The 21210-nt window shown below is 53.5% G+C and overlaps 1 protein-coding gene across 1 annotated transcript in view; it reads right to left on the reverse strand.

Moving 5' to 3' along the window:
- The window catches only part of ACAN (aggrecan), a 61964-nt gene that overhangs the window by 20240 nt on the left and 20514 nt on the right, over window positions 1-21210 (reverse strand). The window contains exons 2-10 of the mRNA XM_081114748.1: window positions 15989-16065; window positions 12407-12790; window positions 10796-10970; window positions 9413-9540; window positions 8527-8820; window positions 6284-6679; window positions 5527-5701; window positions 4511-4638; window positions 3427-3720 (exon numbers count right to left, since the gene is read on the reverse strand). Coding sequence (XP_080970874.1) covers window positions 3427-3720; window positions 4511-4638; window positions 5527-5701; window positions 6284-6679; window positions 8527-8820; window positions 9413-9540; window positions 10796-10970; window positions 12407-12790; window positions 15989-16058 — 2044 coding nt within the window. The 5' untranslated portion in view covers window positions 16059-16065. The remainder of the gene's footprint in view (window positions 1-3426; window positions 3721-4510; window positions 4639-5526; window positions 5702-6283; window positions 6680-8526; window positions 8821-9412; window positions 9541-10795; window positions 10971-12406; window positions 12791-15988; window positions 16066-21210) is intronic.

The raw sequence follows: 21210 nt of genomic DNA on the forward strand, positions 1-21210 counted from the left end.
AGCAACTACACTCTCAATATGCACATACCACTGGCACTTTATTTCACGGTGGTATGGGGCATCTCTCCTACAGAATTTATTATACACTAGAGGCCTGGTGCATGAATTTGTGCACTGGTGTCTAGCGGGCCTGCCCTGATGGGGGCCCATGGGTCCAGGCTGGCTGGGGGGAGGGGCCACGGGAGGTTGGTGGGCTGGCCCCGCCAACTGATCAAACTCCGGTAGAATTCCTGGTTGATGGGATAATTTGCATATTACCCTTTTATGATATAGGATGCCAGGCATGGTTTAAAGGTGTTATGCATACCAGAGCATTTTATCCCGTAATCACCATAAGAGAGAGATACTATATGTCACTTACAGATGAGGGAACTAAGACACAGAATTAAGTGACTTGCTCAGAGTCAATGGCTTTTTTTTTTTTAATATATTTTATTGACTTTTTACAGAGAGGAAGGGAGAGGGATAGAGAGTTAGAAACATCGATGAGAGAGAAACATCGATCAGCTGCCTCCTGCACACCCCCTACTGGGGATGTGCCCGCAACCAAGGTACATGCCCTTGACTGGAATCGAACCCGGGACCCTTCAGTCCGCAGGCCAACACTCTATCCACTGAGCCAAACCAGTCAGGGCGTCAATGGCTTTTAAGTGGCGTAAGTTTAAACCCAACTGTGTATCTGGCAGCATGCCCTCAGTGTCATGGGTCAATTAAAAGCATGAATTGCTGCCCGGCTGGCGTGGCTCAGTGGTTGAGTGTCCACCTATGAACCAGGAGGTCACGGTTCGATTCCCGGTCAGGGCACATGCCTGGGTTTTTGGCTCGATCCCCAGTAGGGGGTGTGCAGGAGGCAGCCGATCCATGATTCTCTCTCATCATTGATGTTTCTAGCTCTCTCTCCCTCTCCCTCTCTGAAATCAATGAAAACATATTAAAAAAAATGAGTTGTTGATATTTAGTCAATAGAATAATTTGACTAAACTCATCATGAATATACTTTCAAGCAGGAGAGAATTTGATTTGTGTACAAATTATTTATGACAGCAAAGCTACCATTTATTGAGCATTTACTACGTCCCAGGCACTCTGTCAAGTGTTTTCTGTGCACTATCTCAGTTAATCCTCAGCCATATCATGATTTTATAGATGTAGCAGAGAAACTGAGAAGTTAAGTGACTTGCCCAGAGTCACACAGCTACTAAGCAGCAGAACCGTAACTAAAATTCAGGTCTGGCCAGAACCGGTTTAGCTCAGTGGATAGAGCGTCGGCCTGCGGACTCAAGGGTTCCGGGTTCGATTCCGGTCAGGGGCATGTCCTTGGTTGCAGGCACCTCCCCAGTGGGGGGCGTGCAGGAGGCAGCTGATTAATGTTTCTCTCTCATTGATGTTTCTGGCTCTCTATCCCTCTCCCTTCCTCTCTGTAAAAAAATCAATAAAATATATTAAAAACAAATAAAATTCAGGTCTGCCTGAATTCAGAGCCCAGGTTCTTACTCACTTCTCTCTCCTTATCTCTGGGAAACCTTAGAGCAAGCATGTTAAACTCGAGGAGGGCCACATGCGGCCAACAACAAATATTTTTGCGGCCCAGCCAATAGGACGGTATATAAGAAACGTTTTAATACAAGTTTTGTAACTTAATTTTTACAATATCCCGTTATACGTAATTATTCTTTTTTAATTTTTTTTAAAAATATATTTCTTTATTGATTTTAGAGAGGAAGGGAGAAGGAGAGAGATAGAAACATCAATGATGAGAGAGAATCATTGACTGGCTGCCTCCTGCACACCCCACACTGGGGATGGAGCCTGCAACCCAGGCATGCGCCCTTGGCCGGAATCGAACCTGGGACCCTTCAGTCCACAGGCCGATGCTCTATCCACTGAGCCAAGCCGGCCAGAGCCCGTTATACGTAATTATTAATAATGAACTACAATGTTCGCTAACGAGTGATTACTATCATCGTGTTGCATTCATTTCCCTTACGTGCCTTACACGCAGGCGCACCATTTCTCTCCACTAATACCAGCAGTGAATATTTTAGCAGCCGATGGCCACGTCATTAGTCTTGTACTGATTTGTTTGGTGTGCGCAACAGGAAATATTTTGCTTTCGGAGAACAATAAAAATAGGTTTATTTGCGTTACACTTATTCATCTGTGCAGTTATTCAGTGTCTGGTACGTTAACGTTCAAGAAAAAAATATTAATTTTTATTAAAATGTTCTATTATTTTATGTTAACGATGACTCATTTGTTTCAGCCCTTCGTATTCAGCATGTCTCTATCGAAATAAACCTACGTTTCTATGAAAATGGAAGCTTTTGCTGTTTTGTGGCCCACGTACACGTAAACCATATTTATTGGGCCCGTGTGAGCCTGTGAGTTTGACATGCTTGCCTTAGCTCAGTGGTTCTCAACCTTCCTAATGCCGCGACCCTTTCATACAGTTCCTCATGTTGTGGTGACCCCTAATTTCATTGTTACAAATTGAACATAATTAACACTAGAAAGACAGAAATTTAGTATATACCTATATTGCCCAACAGCAGTCAAAATGACTGCATCGTGAAAGAATAATATCAGAGCACTCTTCACTTATGTTCCTTAGCTTTTCCAATAACTCACTTCTATTCGACATTTCTTTCATGAATTTAGGGCGCAAAAGAAATACAATAAGCAACTTATTAGAACAAGTATCACTGCATAAAGATTCGAATAACAAGTACTAGTTTAGCTAATTGAGCAACTGCAACTTATCAAGTATCGACAATTTATCATGTACTTGTATGTTATCATGTGACGGTAATCGAAAAAAAAAAAAATGAAAACTGTTATTTCAATACAGAGCCGACCTGGTCATATAAGAAATTTACTCAATTCAATAATAAGAGTCATAATTTCCCCAAGCAGTCGAAATGACTGCTTTTGGGCAATATAGGTATAACACATATATATATATATATATACCGGAAATGAAGGAGGGGGAGGTAACTACAATTATTAATAAATGCATTCATATGTTGTAAAAAAAGTCACAAAATTCTAAGACATTGTGTCCTTATATACATAATTGTTTTTCTAACTGAAATTAAAAAACAGTCAAAATGACTTCCTTGGGCAATCTAGTATTAAAGCATAGTGATGAATCACAAAAACAATATGTAATTACATATGTTTTCCTGATGGTCTTAGGCGACCCCGGTGAAAGGGTTGTTCGACCGCCAGGTTGAGAACCGCTGCAGGATACATTTGCCTTGGGGTCAAAGCCCAAGGTCATGCTAGCTCCACAGCTGCCCCTCCCCCAGACAGACTGATGTTTTCTTTCATGTTTTGATGGACAGGGGGAGTGGACAGGGATCAGGAGGGCTCAGCCCAGGGAGTGACCCCCCCAGTGGGGGCTGGAGGAGTGGGGAGAACACCTACCGCGGAAGCAGAAGGCGTGGTGCCGGGACAGTGGGTCCAGGAGGCCTGTCTGGTTGGGGTAGAGGTAGACGGTCCTCACGCCTGGCTTGTCCCCGCCACAGGCCGGCCGAGGGTTGACGATGGGGTAGCGGAGGCTGCTGTCGGCCAGCCAGCCGGCGTAGCACTTGTCCAGGCCGAGGCTCCAGGCGGCGTAGAGCTGGCCGGTGGAGGCGAGCGTGGCGTTGTGGGATTCACAGAACGCCAGGGCTTCCTGGAAGGTGAACTGCTCGGGGCGCGTGACGAAGAACACCTCCCCTGGGGGCAGAGGCAGGGGGCCAGGGTGACCCTTCACGCCCACAGCCAGGGCGGGCCCTGCTCACCCACGGGCGGGGCTCCCTCTGCCCACACCCGGCCCCCAGCAGGGGTGGGACACCTGCCATGGCAGGCACCGGTTAAACACCCTGTCCAGTCCAAATGTTTGACCACTCCCCCCTTAGATCTCCCGGGACACTGGGGAACAGGGTGACCACTGGGGTGTCCTAGGAGTTGGGGACTTTCAGTGCTGAAACCAGCAAAGTTGCAGCCAAACTGGGAAAGGTTGGTCACTTCCATTCTCTCTGGGCCTCCTTCCTAGCTTGCTTATGTATGTATGTATGTATTTCTTAAAAATATATCTTTATTGATTTCAGAGAGGAAGAGAGAGGGAGAGATAGAAACATCCATGATGAGAGAGAATCATGGATCGGCTGCCTCCTGAACGCCCCCGACTGGGGATCAAGCCCACAACCCGGGCATGTGCCCTTGACCGGATCGAACCCGGGACCCTTCAGTCCGCACAGGCTGACGCTCTATCCACTGAGCCACACCAGCCAGGGCCTTTTTTTGTTGTTGTTTTTTTCACTGCAGGACTTCTCAGAGCCTTTGATTTGGTCGTGGGCATTGGGGCTCTCCAGGAGGCAGATGGTAGGTAGATATTTTAACAAATGGATTTATTTATCCACAAATGTGGGGGTGGGCGGATGATGGCTTTCCCCCTCCTTTTTTGTGTCTCCCCAACAGCCCCTCTGCCCATCTCGGGTCCAAACTGTGAGAATGAGGCCTGTACCTTCGAGCTTGTCCACGTAGCAGTAGACATCATAGGTTTCTGACCGGGGGCGCACACCGTAGGTCCGGACCCCCGGGCTGCTGTCCTTGTCGCCCACACATGGGGTCCTCGGGCTCACAATGGGGTATCTGCAAAGGAGGGTGGGAGGGGCAGATGAGGGCCTGTTCAGGGTTGGGGGCTGCTGGGTGAGGCTGGCAGGCCAGCTGGGGACTTGGGCAGGGAGGGTCTTTGGAGGCATTCAAACCATGAAGAAGCCCCTTATACTAGGCGCAAGGTTTGGGGACCCCTGGGGGATTCCTGGCTTCAGAAGGGAGCCCACTGCATGGAATAGCATTGGGTCAAGCTGGAAGGGACTGGGGGGCTTGAGGATGGGGGAAATGACCTAGGACAGTGGTCGGCAAACTGCAGCTCACGAGCCACATGCGGCTCTTTGGCCCCTTGAGAGTGCGGCTCTTCCACAAAATACCGACTTCTGCGCATGGGCCACGAAGTTTCAATCACACTGTACATGCGCGCCCGCACGTGGTATTTTGTGGGAGAGCCACACTCAAGGGGCCAAAGAGCCGCATGTGGCTCGCGAGCCGCGGTTTGCCGACCACTGACCTAGGACTTTAAAAAAATATATTTTTATTGATTTCAGAGAGGAAGGGAGAGGGAGAGAGAGACATAGAAACATCAATGATGAGAGAGAATCACTGATTGGCTGCCTCCTGCACACCCCCTACTGGGGATCAAGCCCGCAACCCAGGCATGTGCCCCGACCATAAGGAATCGAACCCAGGACCCTTCAGTCCCCAGGCTGATGCTGACCTAGGACTTAATGCCACGCTCTCTGAATATGCTTCGATGCTGGGGGGAGTAATTAAGGGAGCAGCCAGGAGTCACTGATTAATTAATTAACCTGCCGTGTAGCAGGTGCCCTCTCTGCCCTGGGTGCAGGGCCAGGCTCTGGCTCCCCAAGCCTGACCTCTCCAGGTTGGGTAGGGGCTGGGAGGGGAGCCCGGCCGGGCCTTCACCTGACGGTCTGGTCCTGCAGCCAGCCGGCGTCACACTGCTCGTAGCCTGCTTCGTAGGCGGCCTGGAGCTGCTCGGGCGAGGCGATGACCGCCCCGGTGCGCAGGCAGGCCTGCTGTGCCTCCTCGAAGGTCAGCGAGTAGCGGGCAGAGCCGGGGCGGTAGTGGAACACGACCCCTGGGCGGGGAGGACAGGGAGAGAAGGAGAGACAGAGCGGGCTTAGGGCGTGGACCGGGTGCCACAACGCCGGTGCCCACGGTGCCCGGTTCTCAAGGCTTTGTGGGCGTGGAGGGAACCCTGGCTTCTTGAGGAAGGGCCTCCCTTCACCCCTGCCTTCCTTCCCTCCTTCTGATCCTATTCCCAGGCCATGTGAACAGTGAAATTCAAATTCTATTTTATTTTTATTTAAAAATATTTTTAATTGATTTTAGAGAGAGAGGGAGAGAGAGAGCTAGAAACATCAATGATGAGAGAAAATCATTGATCGGCTGCCTCCTGCACGCCCCCTACTGGGGATTGAGTCCGCAACCTGGGCACATGCCCTTGACTGGAATCGAACCCGGGACCCTTCGGTCCACAGGCCGACGCTCTATCCCCTGAGCCAAACCAGCCAGGGCTGGCCTATTTCTTTATCTGACAAATAAGAAGGACCGAATCATAGAGGAGAGGCTTGTCCCAGATCCTGTTGAAGGTAGACACCCCCAGGCCAAGTTCTTTCCACCTGGCCCCCCTCCAGCCCCCTGAGGAGTGGGCACTTACCCCCTGGCAATCGCGGCTGCCCGGGGACCTGGGTTTCACCCGGGGCTGCGGTCACCTGCACCACCAGGTCCTCGCCAGTGAAGGGGCCCAGGCCAGGCGTGGACGCCCCGGGAATGGCCCAGGGCCTGGTGGCCTCTCCAGTCCCGTTCTCAGCCTCAGGGAAGGCGGTGGCCTCGATGTCGGGGGCCAAGGTGAGGGGTTCCTCGGGCTCCAGGGCCGTGGGGGAGCCGCCGAAAATGGGCTTCACCGTGAGGATCACATTGCCGCGGGCTTCGCCCTCTGTCATGTTCCGGGGCAAGGGCAGCTCCACGTCGGGCCAGGTCACCGTCTGCACGGTGATGTCCTCTTCGCCACCCACCCCGAAGAAGTTTTCTGGGATATCGATAAAGTCTTCACCTGGGCACAGGGACAATAGCAAGCGTTAGCCGCTCATCCTAGGCCTGAGAGGTGGGAGGTGAGCATCGGCGCTACCTCCTTCTCCGCTAGGGAAGGCAAGCACCCACTGTGTGCCTGGCACCTTGCTAGGCCCATTTTGGGGTCCTCGCCTATGTGACTACTCATGACTAGAGGCCCAGTGCATGAAATCGTGCACAGGTAGGGTCCCTCAGCCTGGCCTGCGATCAGGGCCCATGAGGGTCAGTGGGTTGGGGAGGGTGGTGGGAGGTTGGCTGTCAGCCGGGGAGGGATCCCAGGAGGGCGTCAGGGTGTGTCTGGCCCTCTCACCCAGTCCCGATTGGCAGGATCCCAGCAGCAAGCGACCCTACAGGTTGGAGCATCTGCCCCCTGGTGGTCAGTGCACATCATAGCGACTGGTCGAGCCGTTGATCAAACGGTCAAACACTCAGCTTATTACGCTTTTATTATATAGGATAGGAGACCAACAGTTTCCAGATTGCGAAAGAATGCAAAGCTGTCATAGCACAAGATATTAACCAATCATCTCACAGCTCCAGCATCTCTTCTGGGTCAATGACAGCCGCCTGCTCACCTACTGGCTGAGTACCTTGCTGACCAGCCAATGGGGACAATGTAAATCTGCTATAAAGGGAAACTGGGAAATCTCGCGGAAGATGTGGGAGCTCGTGAAAAACGATGAAACACGGGAGAACTACTACTTCTGGCAGAAATGAGCCAGCTAATCATTCATGAAGAGACCACCCATGAGCGTGCAGCGACTTCGAGAAGGGTGGTCAGGATATGGAAAGGTCGAGAGAGGCTTTGGGGGAGACCCTAACCATTTTTGCAAAACTAAGGCTTTTTATGGATGATTGGGCTGTGGAAAGCAACACGAAAAGAGCTATGTCACTGTTGCCATAAAATGGATACATCTCTGTATCATTCATTTTTTCTGTCCCTCCAAGAATTAGCGTTTAGTGGTAATTATTACCTAGATTATGTACAAAATAAGATAAAAAAATTTTTGTCTAAATTTTCTTTTGAAAAAAAAAATTTTTTTTTCCAAAAGATATTTTATTGGTTTTTTTTACAGAGGAAGGGAGAGGGATAGAGAGCCAGAAACATCGATGAGAGAGAAACATCGATCAGCCACCTCCTGCACACTCCCCACTGGGGATGTGCCCGCAACCAAGGTACATGCCCTTGACCGGAATCGAACCTGGGACCCTTGAGTCCACAGGCCGGCGCTCTATCCACTGAACCAAACTGGTTAGGGCTTGTCTAAATTTTCAAAATATAGCGCCTGCCAAACTTTCCCCCACTCTTTTTTGTTGACACAATCCATTTATTTTTTTCCCTTTTTATTGAATTTATTGGGGGAGATACTGGATCCCCCCCCCCCATTTTAGTAACACGTTGACACTCCTTTTAAGTGAACCCCATTGCAAAGGCAGATAACAGTGCCCCCCTGCGGGGACACGGTCTCAATGTCAGGCCCCACCACCTTCCATGTGGTGCCACCATCTCCCCATTAGACGGATGAGAGAACTGAGGCTGAAGGCCTTGGCTTTCCCACAGTGGCACAGTAGCAGGTGGCAGACTCTAAAACCCATGCTTTTAACCCATTCTGGGCTCACGAGACAGGCCAGATACCCCGCAGCCTCCAGCCACTGTATCTTCGCTCTCCTAGAAGCCCGTGGAAATGGGCGCTGCTAAACCATGAGGTGTCCAATGACCCCTTAAAGGGGTAAAAACCAACCCCCCTGTTCCCAGATCTCTTCCTCTGGGCTCCGCTTTTGCTGGCATGACCCCCGCTCCCGGCCCTCGGCCCCCAGCCCCTGCCGCACCTGTGTAGCAGATGGCGTCATAGCGGGATGAGGGGTCGGGGTAGCCCGTCTGGTTGGCGTGCAGGTACACGGTCCTCACGCCCAGGAGGTTGCCGCCGCAGTTGGGCCGGGCCTTGGAGATGGGGTAGCGCACGCTGCGGTCGGCCAGCCAGCCGGCGCTGCACATGTCCATGCCGCCCTGCCAGGCCAGGTACAGCTGGCCCGTGGTGGCCAGCCGGGCGCCCAGGCGTCGGCACTCGTTGGCAGCCTCCTGGAAGGTGAACTTCTCTGGAGACGTCGAATAGAAGACCTCGCCTGTGAAGGACACAGTGGCAGGGTGAGGACCTCCCTCCCACCCCTGGCCCATGGCCCCAGGGCAGTCCAGGTGGTGCCTCCTGGTCTCCAGAGCATCCTTTTTTTTTTTTAAAAAAAATACATTTTTTGTTGATTCAGAGAGGAAGGGAAAGGGAGAGAGCGATAGAAACTTCAATGATGAGAGAGAATCATGGATCGGCTGCCTCCTGCACGCCCCACATTGGGGATTGAGCCTACAACCCGGGCATGTGCCCTGACCGGGAATCGAACCGTGATCTCCTGGTTCATAGGTGGACACTCAACCACTGAGCCACGCCGGACAGTGGTGGCTGGTCAGAGCAGCGAGGGGCCTGGCTGGGAGGGGAAGTCCCAGGTGAGGGATCAGCGACAACCACTCTTTGGCTTGGGGGTGGCGCCAGTTTGCAGGAGCCTGGGGTGACTGAGGCCTGGAGTCCCCCTTCTCCCCTCCCCCTTCCTCTATTCCCCATGGCAGAGGGGGTCAATTGGGGGGTGCCCTGGGTGAGACCCCGAGTGTCAGCAGGGTGAAGGGGGGACACGAAGGCGGGCCCTGGGAAGGGGCAGGCGGCCTCACCCTCCATCTCCTCGGCGAAGCAGTACACGTCATACGTCTCGTTGGTGTCGCGGATGCCATAGGTTCTCACGCCGGGAAACTCATCCTTGTCCCCGTAGCAGCCTTCCCGGGGAACGTGGATGGGGTACCTGCCAGGAGCCCAAAGTGGGGTGATTCACTAGGGGACAGAGGGGGGCTGTGCCCTTGTAGGCTCCTCCCGTGAGGGAGGGAGTGGTGACTCACTGAGGCGTGTGCCCGTGTCCGCCCTGGATGCGTGGACTATTTGTTTTTATAGGTTTTTTGTCCGCTTTACCGAACTGTGTATTTTCTTTTCTTTTTTTTTAAAAATATATTTTATTGATTTTTTACAGAGAGGAAGGGAGAGAGGTAGAGTTAGAAACATCGATGAGAGAGAAACATCGATCAGCTGCCTCCTGCACATCTCCTACTGGGGATGTGCCCACAACCCAGGTACATGCCCTTGACCGGAATGGAACCTGGGACCTTTCAGTCCGCAGGCCGACGCTCTATCCACTGAGCCAAACCGGTTTCGGCAAACGAACTGTGTGTTTTCATAGCTATTGGTGATTAGGTTCAGCCCCTTTACTGAATACTTATGGACACCAAACACATTCTATCAGGGGCCTGCAAACCTTTTCTGTAAAAGGCCAGAGAGCAACTATTTTAAATTTAAAAAAAAAGTTTTTATTTCATTTTATTATTTTTTAAAAATATATTTTTATTGATTTCAGAGAGGAAGGGAGAGGGAGGGAGAGATAGAAACATCAATGATGAGAGAGAATCATTGATTGGCTGCCTCCTGCACACCCCACACTGGGGATCGAGCCCGCAACCCGGGGCACGTGCCCTTGACCGGAATCGAACCCGGGACCCGTCAGTCCGCAGGCTGACGCTCTAGCCGCTGAGCCAAAGCAGCCAGGGCATAAAAAAAAATACTTTGATTGATTTTAGAGAGAGAGGAAGGGAGAAAGACAGAAACATCGACTGGTTGCCTCCTGCACGCCCCCTACTGGGGATCAAGCCAGCAACCTGGGCATGTGTCCTGACCAGCAATCGAGCCGGTGAACTTTCGATTCATGGGTCAGTGCTCCACACTGAGCCACACCGGCTGGGCCAAACAGTTTAAGTTTTGGGGGGGGACGACGATGTGCATGTCATGTGCCTGGAGAGAATGCTGCTATAGGACAGAGCCGCTCGCAGCCACTCCCTCCGTGCAGGACACAATAACGAAGACCCGGGGCTGATCATCGGCTGCTTGCTGTAGAGCTGGCCAAGGCACCCCCACTCTCTCAGCTGGTCATGGTGTTGCACCGGCACCAGCTCGGGGCTGGCCACCGTTCCAGCCCATCGTCCACCCCACTCCGCCGGCGGCCGGGGGCTCACCTGACAGTCTGGTCGGCCAGCCAGCCAGCGTCGCACTGGTGGAAGCCGTCCTCGTAGGCGGCCTGCAGCTGCTCGGGCGTGGCGATGATGGCGCTGTTCTGCAGGCAGGCCCGCTGCGCCCTGTCGAAGTCCAGGGTGTAGCGCGTGGAGATGGCTCTGTAATGGAACACGATGCCTGCGGGACAGACGGGGGCCGGAGAGCAGGTCAGGCACAGCTTCCCGGAACCGAAGCCCTCACAGAACGACAGCCGTGGTCACAGGGGCCTCACAGTCAGCTGGTCGAGCCTCTAGCTCAGTGGTCGGCAAACTGCGGCTCCAGAGCCACGTGCGGCTCTTGGCCCCTGGAGTGTGGCTCTTCCACAAAATACCACATGCGGGCGTGCACGTACAGTGCGATTGAAACTTCGTGGCCCATGCACAGAAGTCGGTATTTTGTGGAAGAGTCACACTCCAGGGGCCAAAGAGCCGCATGTGACTCGCGAGCCGCAGTTTGCCGGCCGCTGCTCTAGCTGATGCGTGACTCCCCTTTCCACATGAGGTCTTTCTGCCTCTGCTGGGATGCCCCCAGCCACGGGGAACTCACTACCTCACACCTATGAACACCCATGATAATTCTGATCATCAGAAAGTTCTTTGTTTAAAATTTTTATTTTATTTTATTCTTTAAAAGTATTTTTTTTATGTAACTTTAATTTCTGAGGGAAAATACTTTTTTTCCTTTCAACTCCTGTAACAAAATACAGAGCTATCAGATACTCCTTGAAAAACATGCATAATATACATATATTTCCATAGCATTATATCATATAGATGATACATATGCAAAAATTTGAACTTTATAGAAAAGGGGTCATCTAAAAGGCACTGCACAGTGGAGTTAAGATTACTTACATTTTATGGACACATACACACTTTAGTCTGCTTAAGCTGACTAGTGAAGTCATCTAGAAAGTTCTTTAAGTGAAACTATAAAAGCTGTCTCCTTATATCCCCCACCCCCTCTCCCCACATTTGCTTTGGGGAAAAGACCCTTAGGGCCCAGGTGCCTTCAGCCCAGCAGATTCCTGGTGGGAACCCTGTGTGTGACACCCCCCAGGGGTGGACTGTCTTTGACTGGGCCTCCCAACAGGAAAAATCTGGTGCCAATCAAAACCAACCAAGGACACGACCGTGCTTCCTGGGCCACGGAGAGACAGGGCACCCGGGCGTCTTCAACCCTTTCTTTGGCTTCTGGGACTGAGAGTGGGGGTTTGGGTGGGGAGGTGGGGGAGGAAAAAAGACAGCTGGATGAAGAGCCAGGAGTCTGCTCCGGCTTACGTCCAGGGAGACATGAGGCAAGTCTCTCAGCCTCAGTTAGCCTGTCTGTACAATGGGTACGCTCCCATGGCCCACGGAATCGCAGGATCGCGGCAAAGCACCACTTCCATGAGACGGTAGCCAGGAAGTAGCGACTCCCCTCCAAGTCCAGTTGACTGAGGTGCAAACGGGTGGGGGGAGGAGCTGGGGTTTGAGAGCCAGCCTGTCTGGGTCCACACGGGGAGGACAGTATTTGGTTCTTTTTGCAGGTGAACCAGGATCCCTGAGGAGGGGGAGGGGGGGGGGGACTCTCACCTTTCACCACGACCTCCACGGTGGCCTCGCTGTCCTCGATGCCATGCATGACCTCACAGCGGTAGATCCCGGAGTCGTTGGAGCGCAGGTTCTGAATTTCCAAGGTGGCGTCGCTGGGAATGGCTGGGTAGTTGGGCAGCGAGACCTTGTCCTGGTAGGCGCCGTTGACCCGCACCTGCCCGTCCGTGGCCACCAGCAGGACCATTTCCCTCTCCTTGGAGATGCGGCTCCATTTGATTCTCGGGGTGAGGGGGGCGGTGGCGGGGGCGGTGGTCACGGGGTGCATGGGGTCGATGAAGTAGCAGGGGATGGTGAGGGAGGTCCCCAGGAGGACCCGCAGAGGGGACGGCTCGGGGATGCTGACACTCAGCGAGTTGTCAGGGTCTGTGGGGGAGACAGACTGGTTAGCGCCCCGAGAGGTCCACCCAGCTTTCCCTGGCAGAACCCAGTGAGCCCGTGTGTCCGTGTTGGGACACACCTGTGCCATATGGGACTCCCAGAAATCCTTGCAACACCCCTCCCAGAGCAGCATTCCTCAAGACCCCAGGTGTCTGCACCTCAGGACAGGAACTATGGAGCCAGAAAAGGGGTTGCCGAGGAGGGCACGGGGGGACTTCAGGGTCAAGACCACGTCTCTGGCCCTGGCCGGTTTGGCTCAGTGGACAGAGCGTCGGACTGTGGACCAATGGGTCCCAGGTTCGATTCCGGTCAAGGGCACGTGCCCGGGTTGCGGGCTTGATCCCCAGTGTGGGGCGTGCAGGAGGCAGCTGATCAATGATTCTCTCTCATCATGGATGTTTCTATCTCTCTCCCCTTCTCCCTTCCTCTCTGAAATCAATAAAAATATATTAAAAAAAAAAAGGACCACCTCTTTGTTTCTCAAACTAAGGTGCCTTAGGGGATGCCATGCCACCGGATAAACAGGAACCAACTTCCTGAGTGACAGCTTGACTCCAAGACTTGGGGAAAAGTTATTTGGGGGTAGAAACATCGTTATGGGGAAGAAAAAAAAATCCACAAAACTTCAGAGATGTGCCTCCCAGGATGAGTCAGCCTTGGGCTTTATCTCGGCTTTGACGGAGGACAAGCCATTCTCTTCTGCTGTTGGGGAGGCATCAGAGAAGATCAGACATTTAGGTCTGCAAAGAGGCAGGTGGGGGTAGGGGTGAGATATGACCGGACTCCACAAAAAAAATCATAGAGCCCTGGACAATGGGGCTCAGATGGTTGAGCGCCATCCCATGTAGCGAGAGGTCGCCGGTTCAATTCCCAGGCAGGGTACAGGCCCGGGTTTCAGGCTCCATCCCCAGTAGGGGGCGTGCAGGAGGCAGCGGTCTCTCTCTCTCTCTCTCTCTCTCTCTCTCTCTCTCTCTGCCCAAAATCAAGAAAAACATATTTTAAAAAAATCATAGAGAGATTTCATAGGGAAGCTGCTGTGGTTCACCCAATCCTGTTAGAAGTAAAGGTCACCCTGGAACAGGACAGAAAACAGCTTTTGGAAAAACGGCCCCTTTCATGCCGAATCGGAGCTGCAGGGGAGCTTTTCCCCGGGACAGGCTGCAGGTTGAACATAAACATGCTTCAGATGCTTGTGGGTGACAGGCACATGCCAGGGCCAGGAACGGGGCAGCCAGGAATGTCCGGGGTCCAGTCCTAACCTTTGCATGTCCTGGGGAGTCACCACCAGGCCCCTCCGCACAAAACTCCCTTTGAATGCTCCACAGCACAGCGTGGTTTGAGAGGCGAAAGGCCGGGGGGCGGGGGGGGGAGGGAGAGTGGTGCCAGCGCTGCACTTTTTAAAGCTCTCAACTGCCCCCGGGCAACGGGCGTGTGCCTGTGTGGGCAACCCCCCCCCCCACTCCTGCGGGTTCCAGCCAGGGGCTGCGTACCCGTGGGTCTCAGGGTAAGAGGACATGGGGAGACCCTCGGTCTAAATATTTAAGAGTTACAAATCAAGCGGACAGGTCGCTCAATAGAACACGACGTTCTAGCTTTCTGTGGGGCAGGGATACCTTTCCCAACGAAAGCCGGGTTCCACTGCGGACTTCTCGGGTCCCTCAGCGTGTGGCATCGGTATCGGGGCCCCTCCTTTTCCCACCGCTGCTTTGCACGGTGAGGGGACTGCGTTCTTCCCAGCCTCACACCCCAGCTCTGTCTACACCCCATGCATCAGCCACCCCTTAACCTCTCCCTCGAGCCTTGGGGTGGCTCACTCACACCGGGGGCGTGATCCCCGACAGAGGAGAGACCCGAGTGGTCCCGGAAGTGTCTTGGGCCCACGTGGGCAGGGAATTCTGGGCATCCTGGTACCGAGGGCGTGGCCTACAGGGGGGCATCGATCTGGATGACCATGTGTCGATGGCTGGACAGACTCCTCACCCTTTAGGGAGCACTGGGGCTGAGGGGGGTCATGGGAAGGGGTCGCACTAAAGTACATGGCCCAGGCCCTGGCCGGTGTGGCTCAGTGGACAGAGCGTCGGCCTGCAGACAGCAGGGTCCCGGGTTCGATTCTGGTCAAGGGCAGGTACCTCGGTGGCAGGCTCCTCCCCGGCCCGGGGCCCTGGTCGGGGCTCGTGCAGGAGGCAACCCATCGATGTGTTTCTCTCAGATCAATGTCTCGCTCTGTCTTTCCCTCTCTCTCCCACTCTCTCTAAAACAGTGGTTCTCAACCTTCCTAATGCCGCGACCCTTTCATACAGCTCCTCATGCTGTGGTGACACCCAACCATAAAATTATTTTCGTGGCTACTGCATCACTGTAATGTTGCTACTGTGATGAATCGTCATGTAAATATCTGATATGCAGGATGGATTTAGGCGACCCCTGTGAAAGGGTCGTTCGACCGCCAAAGGGGTCGCAACCCACAGGTTGAGAACCGCTGCTTAAAACATCAAGGTGAGGATTCACAACAACAAAATGAATAAAAAATGAAGTGCACGGGCCAGAGCAGAGGCCAGAGCAGCGGCCTCTCTGGCAGGGTCTACGCGAGATCCGTCTCACTTTGGGGCGAGCCGGTTCCATGGTCAGTGGACACTTTGTTGACGTGGCTCAGGGCTTGATGATCAGAAACCGACCAGGCGCCTGCCACACGCAAGGGACCAGGCGGGGGCGGGGGAGGGGGGTTTGCCAAGAAAGACGAAGACCTGTGTGATCCCCCGGGGCTTCTCTCTGACTGTTTCTCAGGCAGTTTTCTCTGCTGCTCCAGCCGGCCCTTCCCTGGCAGCCTTTTCCCTTTGGGTTCATCTATGTCTGGCCCCGATCCCAAGCTCAGTGTGCAAACCGTTCTAGGTGAGACCCCTGGAGGGGGTCCTGGGAAGGTGGGCACCTGCCTAGCCACCCCTCCCCGCCTGCTCCCCCATCAGCTGTCCATCCCAGAGGGCACCTGGACGCATGCGCGTGCTCACACATACAGATGCTCTGTCACCGCAGTTAGGCTCAATTTCCACAGGAAAGGGGGAGGGCCAGGGAAAAGGCCAGGACGCGGGAGGTTCTATCCCCGGGACCAGCAGCACCGGGTTCAGGACCCAGAGCCCAGGCTCCCGTCCCGCTGGATGGATGAGACCGGCGTGGGAATGTTCTCACCTGAGACTTCTATGGAGACGGTGGCGGCGATGACCCGCAGAGTCACAAACACGAGGAGTAAAGTGGTCATAGTTCACCTGGAAGAGGGGAGGCGGAAGTGTTATTTGGGGGGTTCAGATGCAGGGAGGCCGAGGAGGGTCCCTTGACAAACGACACAGGATGATAAACTTCACGTGTGCCTGAGGCTGCTTGCCGGTCACTCCCGTGCATGGACCTGCATTGATTGCACCTGCCCCGCCCTCCTCTCCAGTCCGTGGACGGTTGGACTTGGTTTAAGATGTGTTTGCATCACATGCCCTGGCTGGTGTGGCTCAGTGGATAGAGCGTCGGCCTGTGGACTGAAGGGTCCCGGGATCGATTCCAGTCAAGGGCACATGCCCTGGTTGTGGGCTCGATCCCTGGTAGGCAGTGTACAGGAGGCAGCTGATCAGTGATTCTCTCCCATCATTGATGTTTCTATCTCTCTCTCCCTCTCTCTTCCTCTCTGAAATAAATAAAAATATATTTAAAAAAAGACATGTTTGCATCACAGATAATCCTCAGGGAGGAGGGAGGAAGCGGGTCTGCAACGAAAGACAAGGATGGAGTAACAAACACTCAGCTGAGCCTGTGGCACTCTGCACCGCCCCTCCCCTTGCTTCCCCGTAAGAATCTAATGTCCCAGCAGGTGTCGCTGTTGGCTCAGCCACTATCCGCTGGGGCTGAGTGGATTCCCATCCAGCTGGGGGTCCCCTCTAGCCTAGGTTCCCATCCCAGGAATATATAGGGGAGCAGTGGGCGGAGCCCAGGACTCTGAGGGACCCTCTTGAGTGTCGACCTGTCTCCCCTGTTTTTTGTATTTTTTTTTAGTATTTCAAAATACATTTTTATTGGTTTCAGAGGAAGGGAGAGGAAGATAGAGGTAGAAACATCAATGATGAGAGAGAATCGGCTACTGGGGATCGAGGCTGCAACTAAGGTACATGCCATTGGCTGGAATAGAATCTGGAACTCTTCAGTCTGCGGGCTGACGCTCTAGCCACTGAGCTAAACCGGTTAGGGCTTAAAAAAATTATTTATTGATCTCAGAGAGGGAGAGGGAGAGAGAGACAGAAACATCCACGATGAGAGAGAATCATTGATTTGTTGTTTCCTGCACGCCCCCTACTGGGGATCGAGCCTGCAACCCGGGCATGTGCCCTGACTGGGAATCGAACCATGACCTTCTGGTTCATAGGTCCACGCTAACCACTGAGCCACCAGCCAGGCGGGTCTGTCATTTCAGTGATCTTCCCTTCATGCTCTGGGTTCTATGGGGCGGGGGGCGGGGGGGGGAGGGGGCGGCACTGAGATGAATGCGGGAGGTGTGTCTCCCTCACAGGGCAGGAAGTCTGGAAAACCCCCAAGGCCTAAGAAACAGCCCCTCGCCTCTCCTGGGGGCTTTATCCCTTAGATCAGCGGTTCTCAACCTGTGGGTCACGACCCCTTTGGCGGTCGAATGACCCTTTCACAGGGGTCGCCTAAGACCATCCTGCATATCAGATATTTACAGGACGATTCATCAGAGGAGCAACATGACAGTGATGAAGTAGCCACGAAAATAATTTTATGGTTGGGTCACAACATGAGGAACTGTATTTAAGGGGCCAGAAGGTTGAGAATAGCTGCCTTAGATGCTGCCCTCAAAAAACAACAACAAAAAACACCAAAAAAACCTGGGGCTCCAGGTTCTGGCTCCGTGAGGGGTTGCAGTGGTCTCCTCCAGGCCCAGTGGGACCAGTCACTACTGGGAAATAGCCCCCCTGGGGGCTCCAACGGCAAGGTGTCCCCTCCACTCTGGGGAGGGGGTGAGACGTGTGGCTCCCGCCTTCCCCAAGCCTCAGGGATCCGCGTCCAGACACAAGGCCCGCCTGTCCGTCCTCCCTCGCAACACCCTTCCCTGGGCCGTAGCGAGTATGTTTTCGGAGCTACGTTTCCTCCCTGACTCCGAACAAGGCGGGCATTGTCCGCGATGCCGTGGTTCTCTGGGGGGCTTGGGCCGGCCCTGTGCTCCTCCCGGTCTCCTCGACCAGCAATGAAAAGGGTGGGGATTTAGGCGGGTGCGGGGGGGGGGGGGGAGGTGGGTGGGTGTGGAGTGGGCCGTAAAACTAATTTTATTTATTTATTTTTTTAAAGACAAACTTTGGGATAGAAATATCGCTGACAAATACGCTCCCGGGTTTGTGTGTGTTTTCTTCGCTGCAAAGAAAATAGGGAGACATTCCATTCTGTCTGGGTTCCAAGAGTCCGGGCCTCACTCGGGCTTTTATGGGAGGACGGGGACCCTGCCAGGCCACCAACAGGGCGGCCATTCTCTGCGGGAGGTAGGGAGGGGATGGCGTACCTGGGGCGGAGGAGGGGGAGAGGGGGCGCCGGAAATGAAGCGAAGGAAGGGCTTGGGGGTCAGGAAGTCAGAATGCTGCTGCATGAAGGCTGGTATGAGAGAGAGAGAGAGAGAGAGAGAGAGAGAGAGAGAACGAACCATAGTTATAAACAGGGAAACCCTTCCCCTCATCAGAAGACTCTGTGCCATCATTGCCAACCTGGCCCGAGCCTTGGCCTTTACTCCATCAAATTATGGGACTGGCCCTGGCCCGTTTGGCTCAGTGGATAGAGCGTCAGCCCGTGGACTGAAGGGTCCCGGGTTCAATTCTGGTCAAGGGCACGGACCTCGGTGGCAGGCCCCATCCCTGGCCCTGGTCCAGGCGTGTGTGGGAGGCAACCAATAGATGTCTCTCTTTCACACCGATGTTTCTCTCTCTCTCCCGCTCCCTTCTACTATCTCTAAAAAAAAAAAAAAAAAAAAAAAAAAAATCAATGGAAAAACAAGCAAATAAACAAATAAATGTATTTACTGTGGATTGTTAAAAAAAAATATAGGACTGAATGGGCGGCTTACCCTCTCGCCTTGAACCCCTCAAAGGGCCGGGGAGACCTCCAGACCTAGTTTTGGCTCAGCCACTCACTGCTTTATTTTTTAAATATATTTTTATTGATTTTGGAGAGAAAAGGAGAGGGAGAGAGATAGAAACATCAATGATGAGAGAATCACTGACCAGCTGCCTCCTGCACGCACCCACGCCCCCGGGGAATGAGCCCGCAACCCAGGCATGTGGCCTGACCGGGAATCGAACCAGGAATCAAACCGTGACCTCCTGGTTCATCGGTCAGTGCTCAGCCACTGAGCCGCGCCGGCGGGGGCCACTCACTGCTGTAATGACACAGGACCCGCCCCCAAAGGCTGAGTGAGATGCTGGGCCAGGCAGGGGCCCTCTCTGAGGGTAGGGACTGAGTCTGGCTCGGTCCCCAGCATGGGGTCTGGCGCTCAGCAGGCATCCCTCAATGCCGGGTTCCTCCCGCTCCCTGATGGCAGGCCTGGGGGAGCCTCGCCTCTCAGAAGGTGGGGATCATCGGGAGAGAGGTGAGCAGTTGTCCGGAGGTGAGCTTCTTGTCCTGGGATGAGGGCCAGACTAGGTTCTTTTTAAAAATATATATTTTATTGATGTTTTACAGAGAGGAAGGGAGAGGGATAGAGTTAGAAACATCGATGAGAGAGAAACATCGATCAGCTGCCTCCTGCACACTCCCTACTGGGGACGTGCCTGCAACCAAGGTATATGCCCTTGACCGGAATCGAACCTGGGACCCTTCAGTCCGTAGGCCTAATCTCTATCCACTGAGCCACACCGGTTAGGGCCGGACTAGGTTCTTTCCATAAAGAAGCAAACTGCCTTTGTTTCAGAAACATCACCAAACGTCGGGGAAGCAGCGAGCACCTATCGCCATAGCCCCCAATCCCTTTCTCCTGCCGCATTCACCTGTGTTTTAAGGAGGTGTCACCTGCTGGTATCCCGTTTGCTTTTCCCACATTAATACAGTGGATCAAATGCCTTTTTTTTTTATTTTTTAAATCCTCACCCGAAGATATTTTCCCATTGATTTTTAGGCAGAGTAGAAGAGAGAGGGAAAGACAGAGAGAAACATCAATGTGAGAGAAACACATCGATTGGTTGCCTCCTGCACGCACCCTGACCAGGACCCGGGCCAGGGAGGAGCCTGCAACCGAGGTATGTGCCCTTGACCGGAATCGAACCCCGGACCCTTTGGTCCGCAGGCCGACGCTCTATCCACTGAGCCACACCGGCCAGGGCTAAACGGCTTTTTCTCTGTTCCTTCAGAAATGATGACTATGGGGTTTTACAGTCACGACCTCCCTGCCAGGGATCCTATCCATGTGGCCGAGGTCTCAGCCTCTGATTGAGAGAAAGGTGTTCATTCCTGCCCAGGGTGGCCCATACCGTGGCTGGGCAGCTCTCACTGTGCTCAACGTTTTCCAAGATGGCCCGGCTGGCGTGGCTCAGTGGCTGAGCGTCCACCTATGAACCAGGAGGTCACAGTTCGATTCCTGATCAGGGCACATGCCCGGGTTGTGGGCTCCATCCCCAGTAGGAGGCAGCTGATCCATGATTCCCTCTCATCACTGATGTTTCTGTCTCTCTCTCCCTCTCCCTTGTTCTCTGAATCCCTAAACAGATATTTTAAAATATTTAAAATAAAATAAAATAAAATAAAATAAAATAAAATAAAATAAAATAAAACGGGCCCTGGAGAGCCGGTACAAACCAGCTACCACACACCTTTGGTGCTGGGGACCTGGGAAGGGAGGATCCTGGTTGTCCCATCACGAGGCTGCACATGGACCGTGACCTTCCCACAGTCACATGCAGGGCTGGTGCGCTGGCACGAATCAACACAGCTGTGCACAGCATCACGAGCAAGCGGTATACTTGTATCTCTAGCTGAGATGTATTTAATGCAGCACAAGAAGGGGCGACCTCAGCCCAGATGGTGTGGCTCAGTGGTAAGCCACATGGTGTGGCTCACCGTACACTACGGGGAAGAACTAGCACTAAGTAAAGAGACAGCCTGGGGGAAGGGCCCTGGGTACCCCCCTTTTTCTGCCCGATGCAGCCTCACTTCCCAGTGGCTGTGTTGTCCTACATGAGTCCCAGGGGTCACTGGAGCTGACCCTGAAACCAAGGCCGGTTTGCTAGTCTCAGAGCCGGGCAGGGCAGGGCAGGGCAGGGCCATGTTCGTCTCCACATCACGCACGGGCCCGGCAGTGCAGACGCAGCCAATGTTTGCTGGGAAGTGAACGGAGTTGCCCCCCTGCCCTGACCCTGCAGGGCTCCTGTGTCCTTAGC

Source organism: Myotis nattereri (genome assembly GCF_964212035.1).
Source record: "Myotis nattereri genome assembly, chromosome: 21".
NCBI lineage: Eukaryota > Metazoa > Chordata > Mammalia > Chiroptera > Vespertilionidae > Myotis > Myotis nattereri.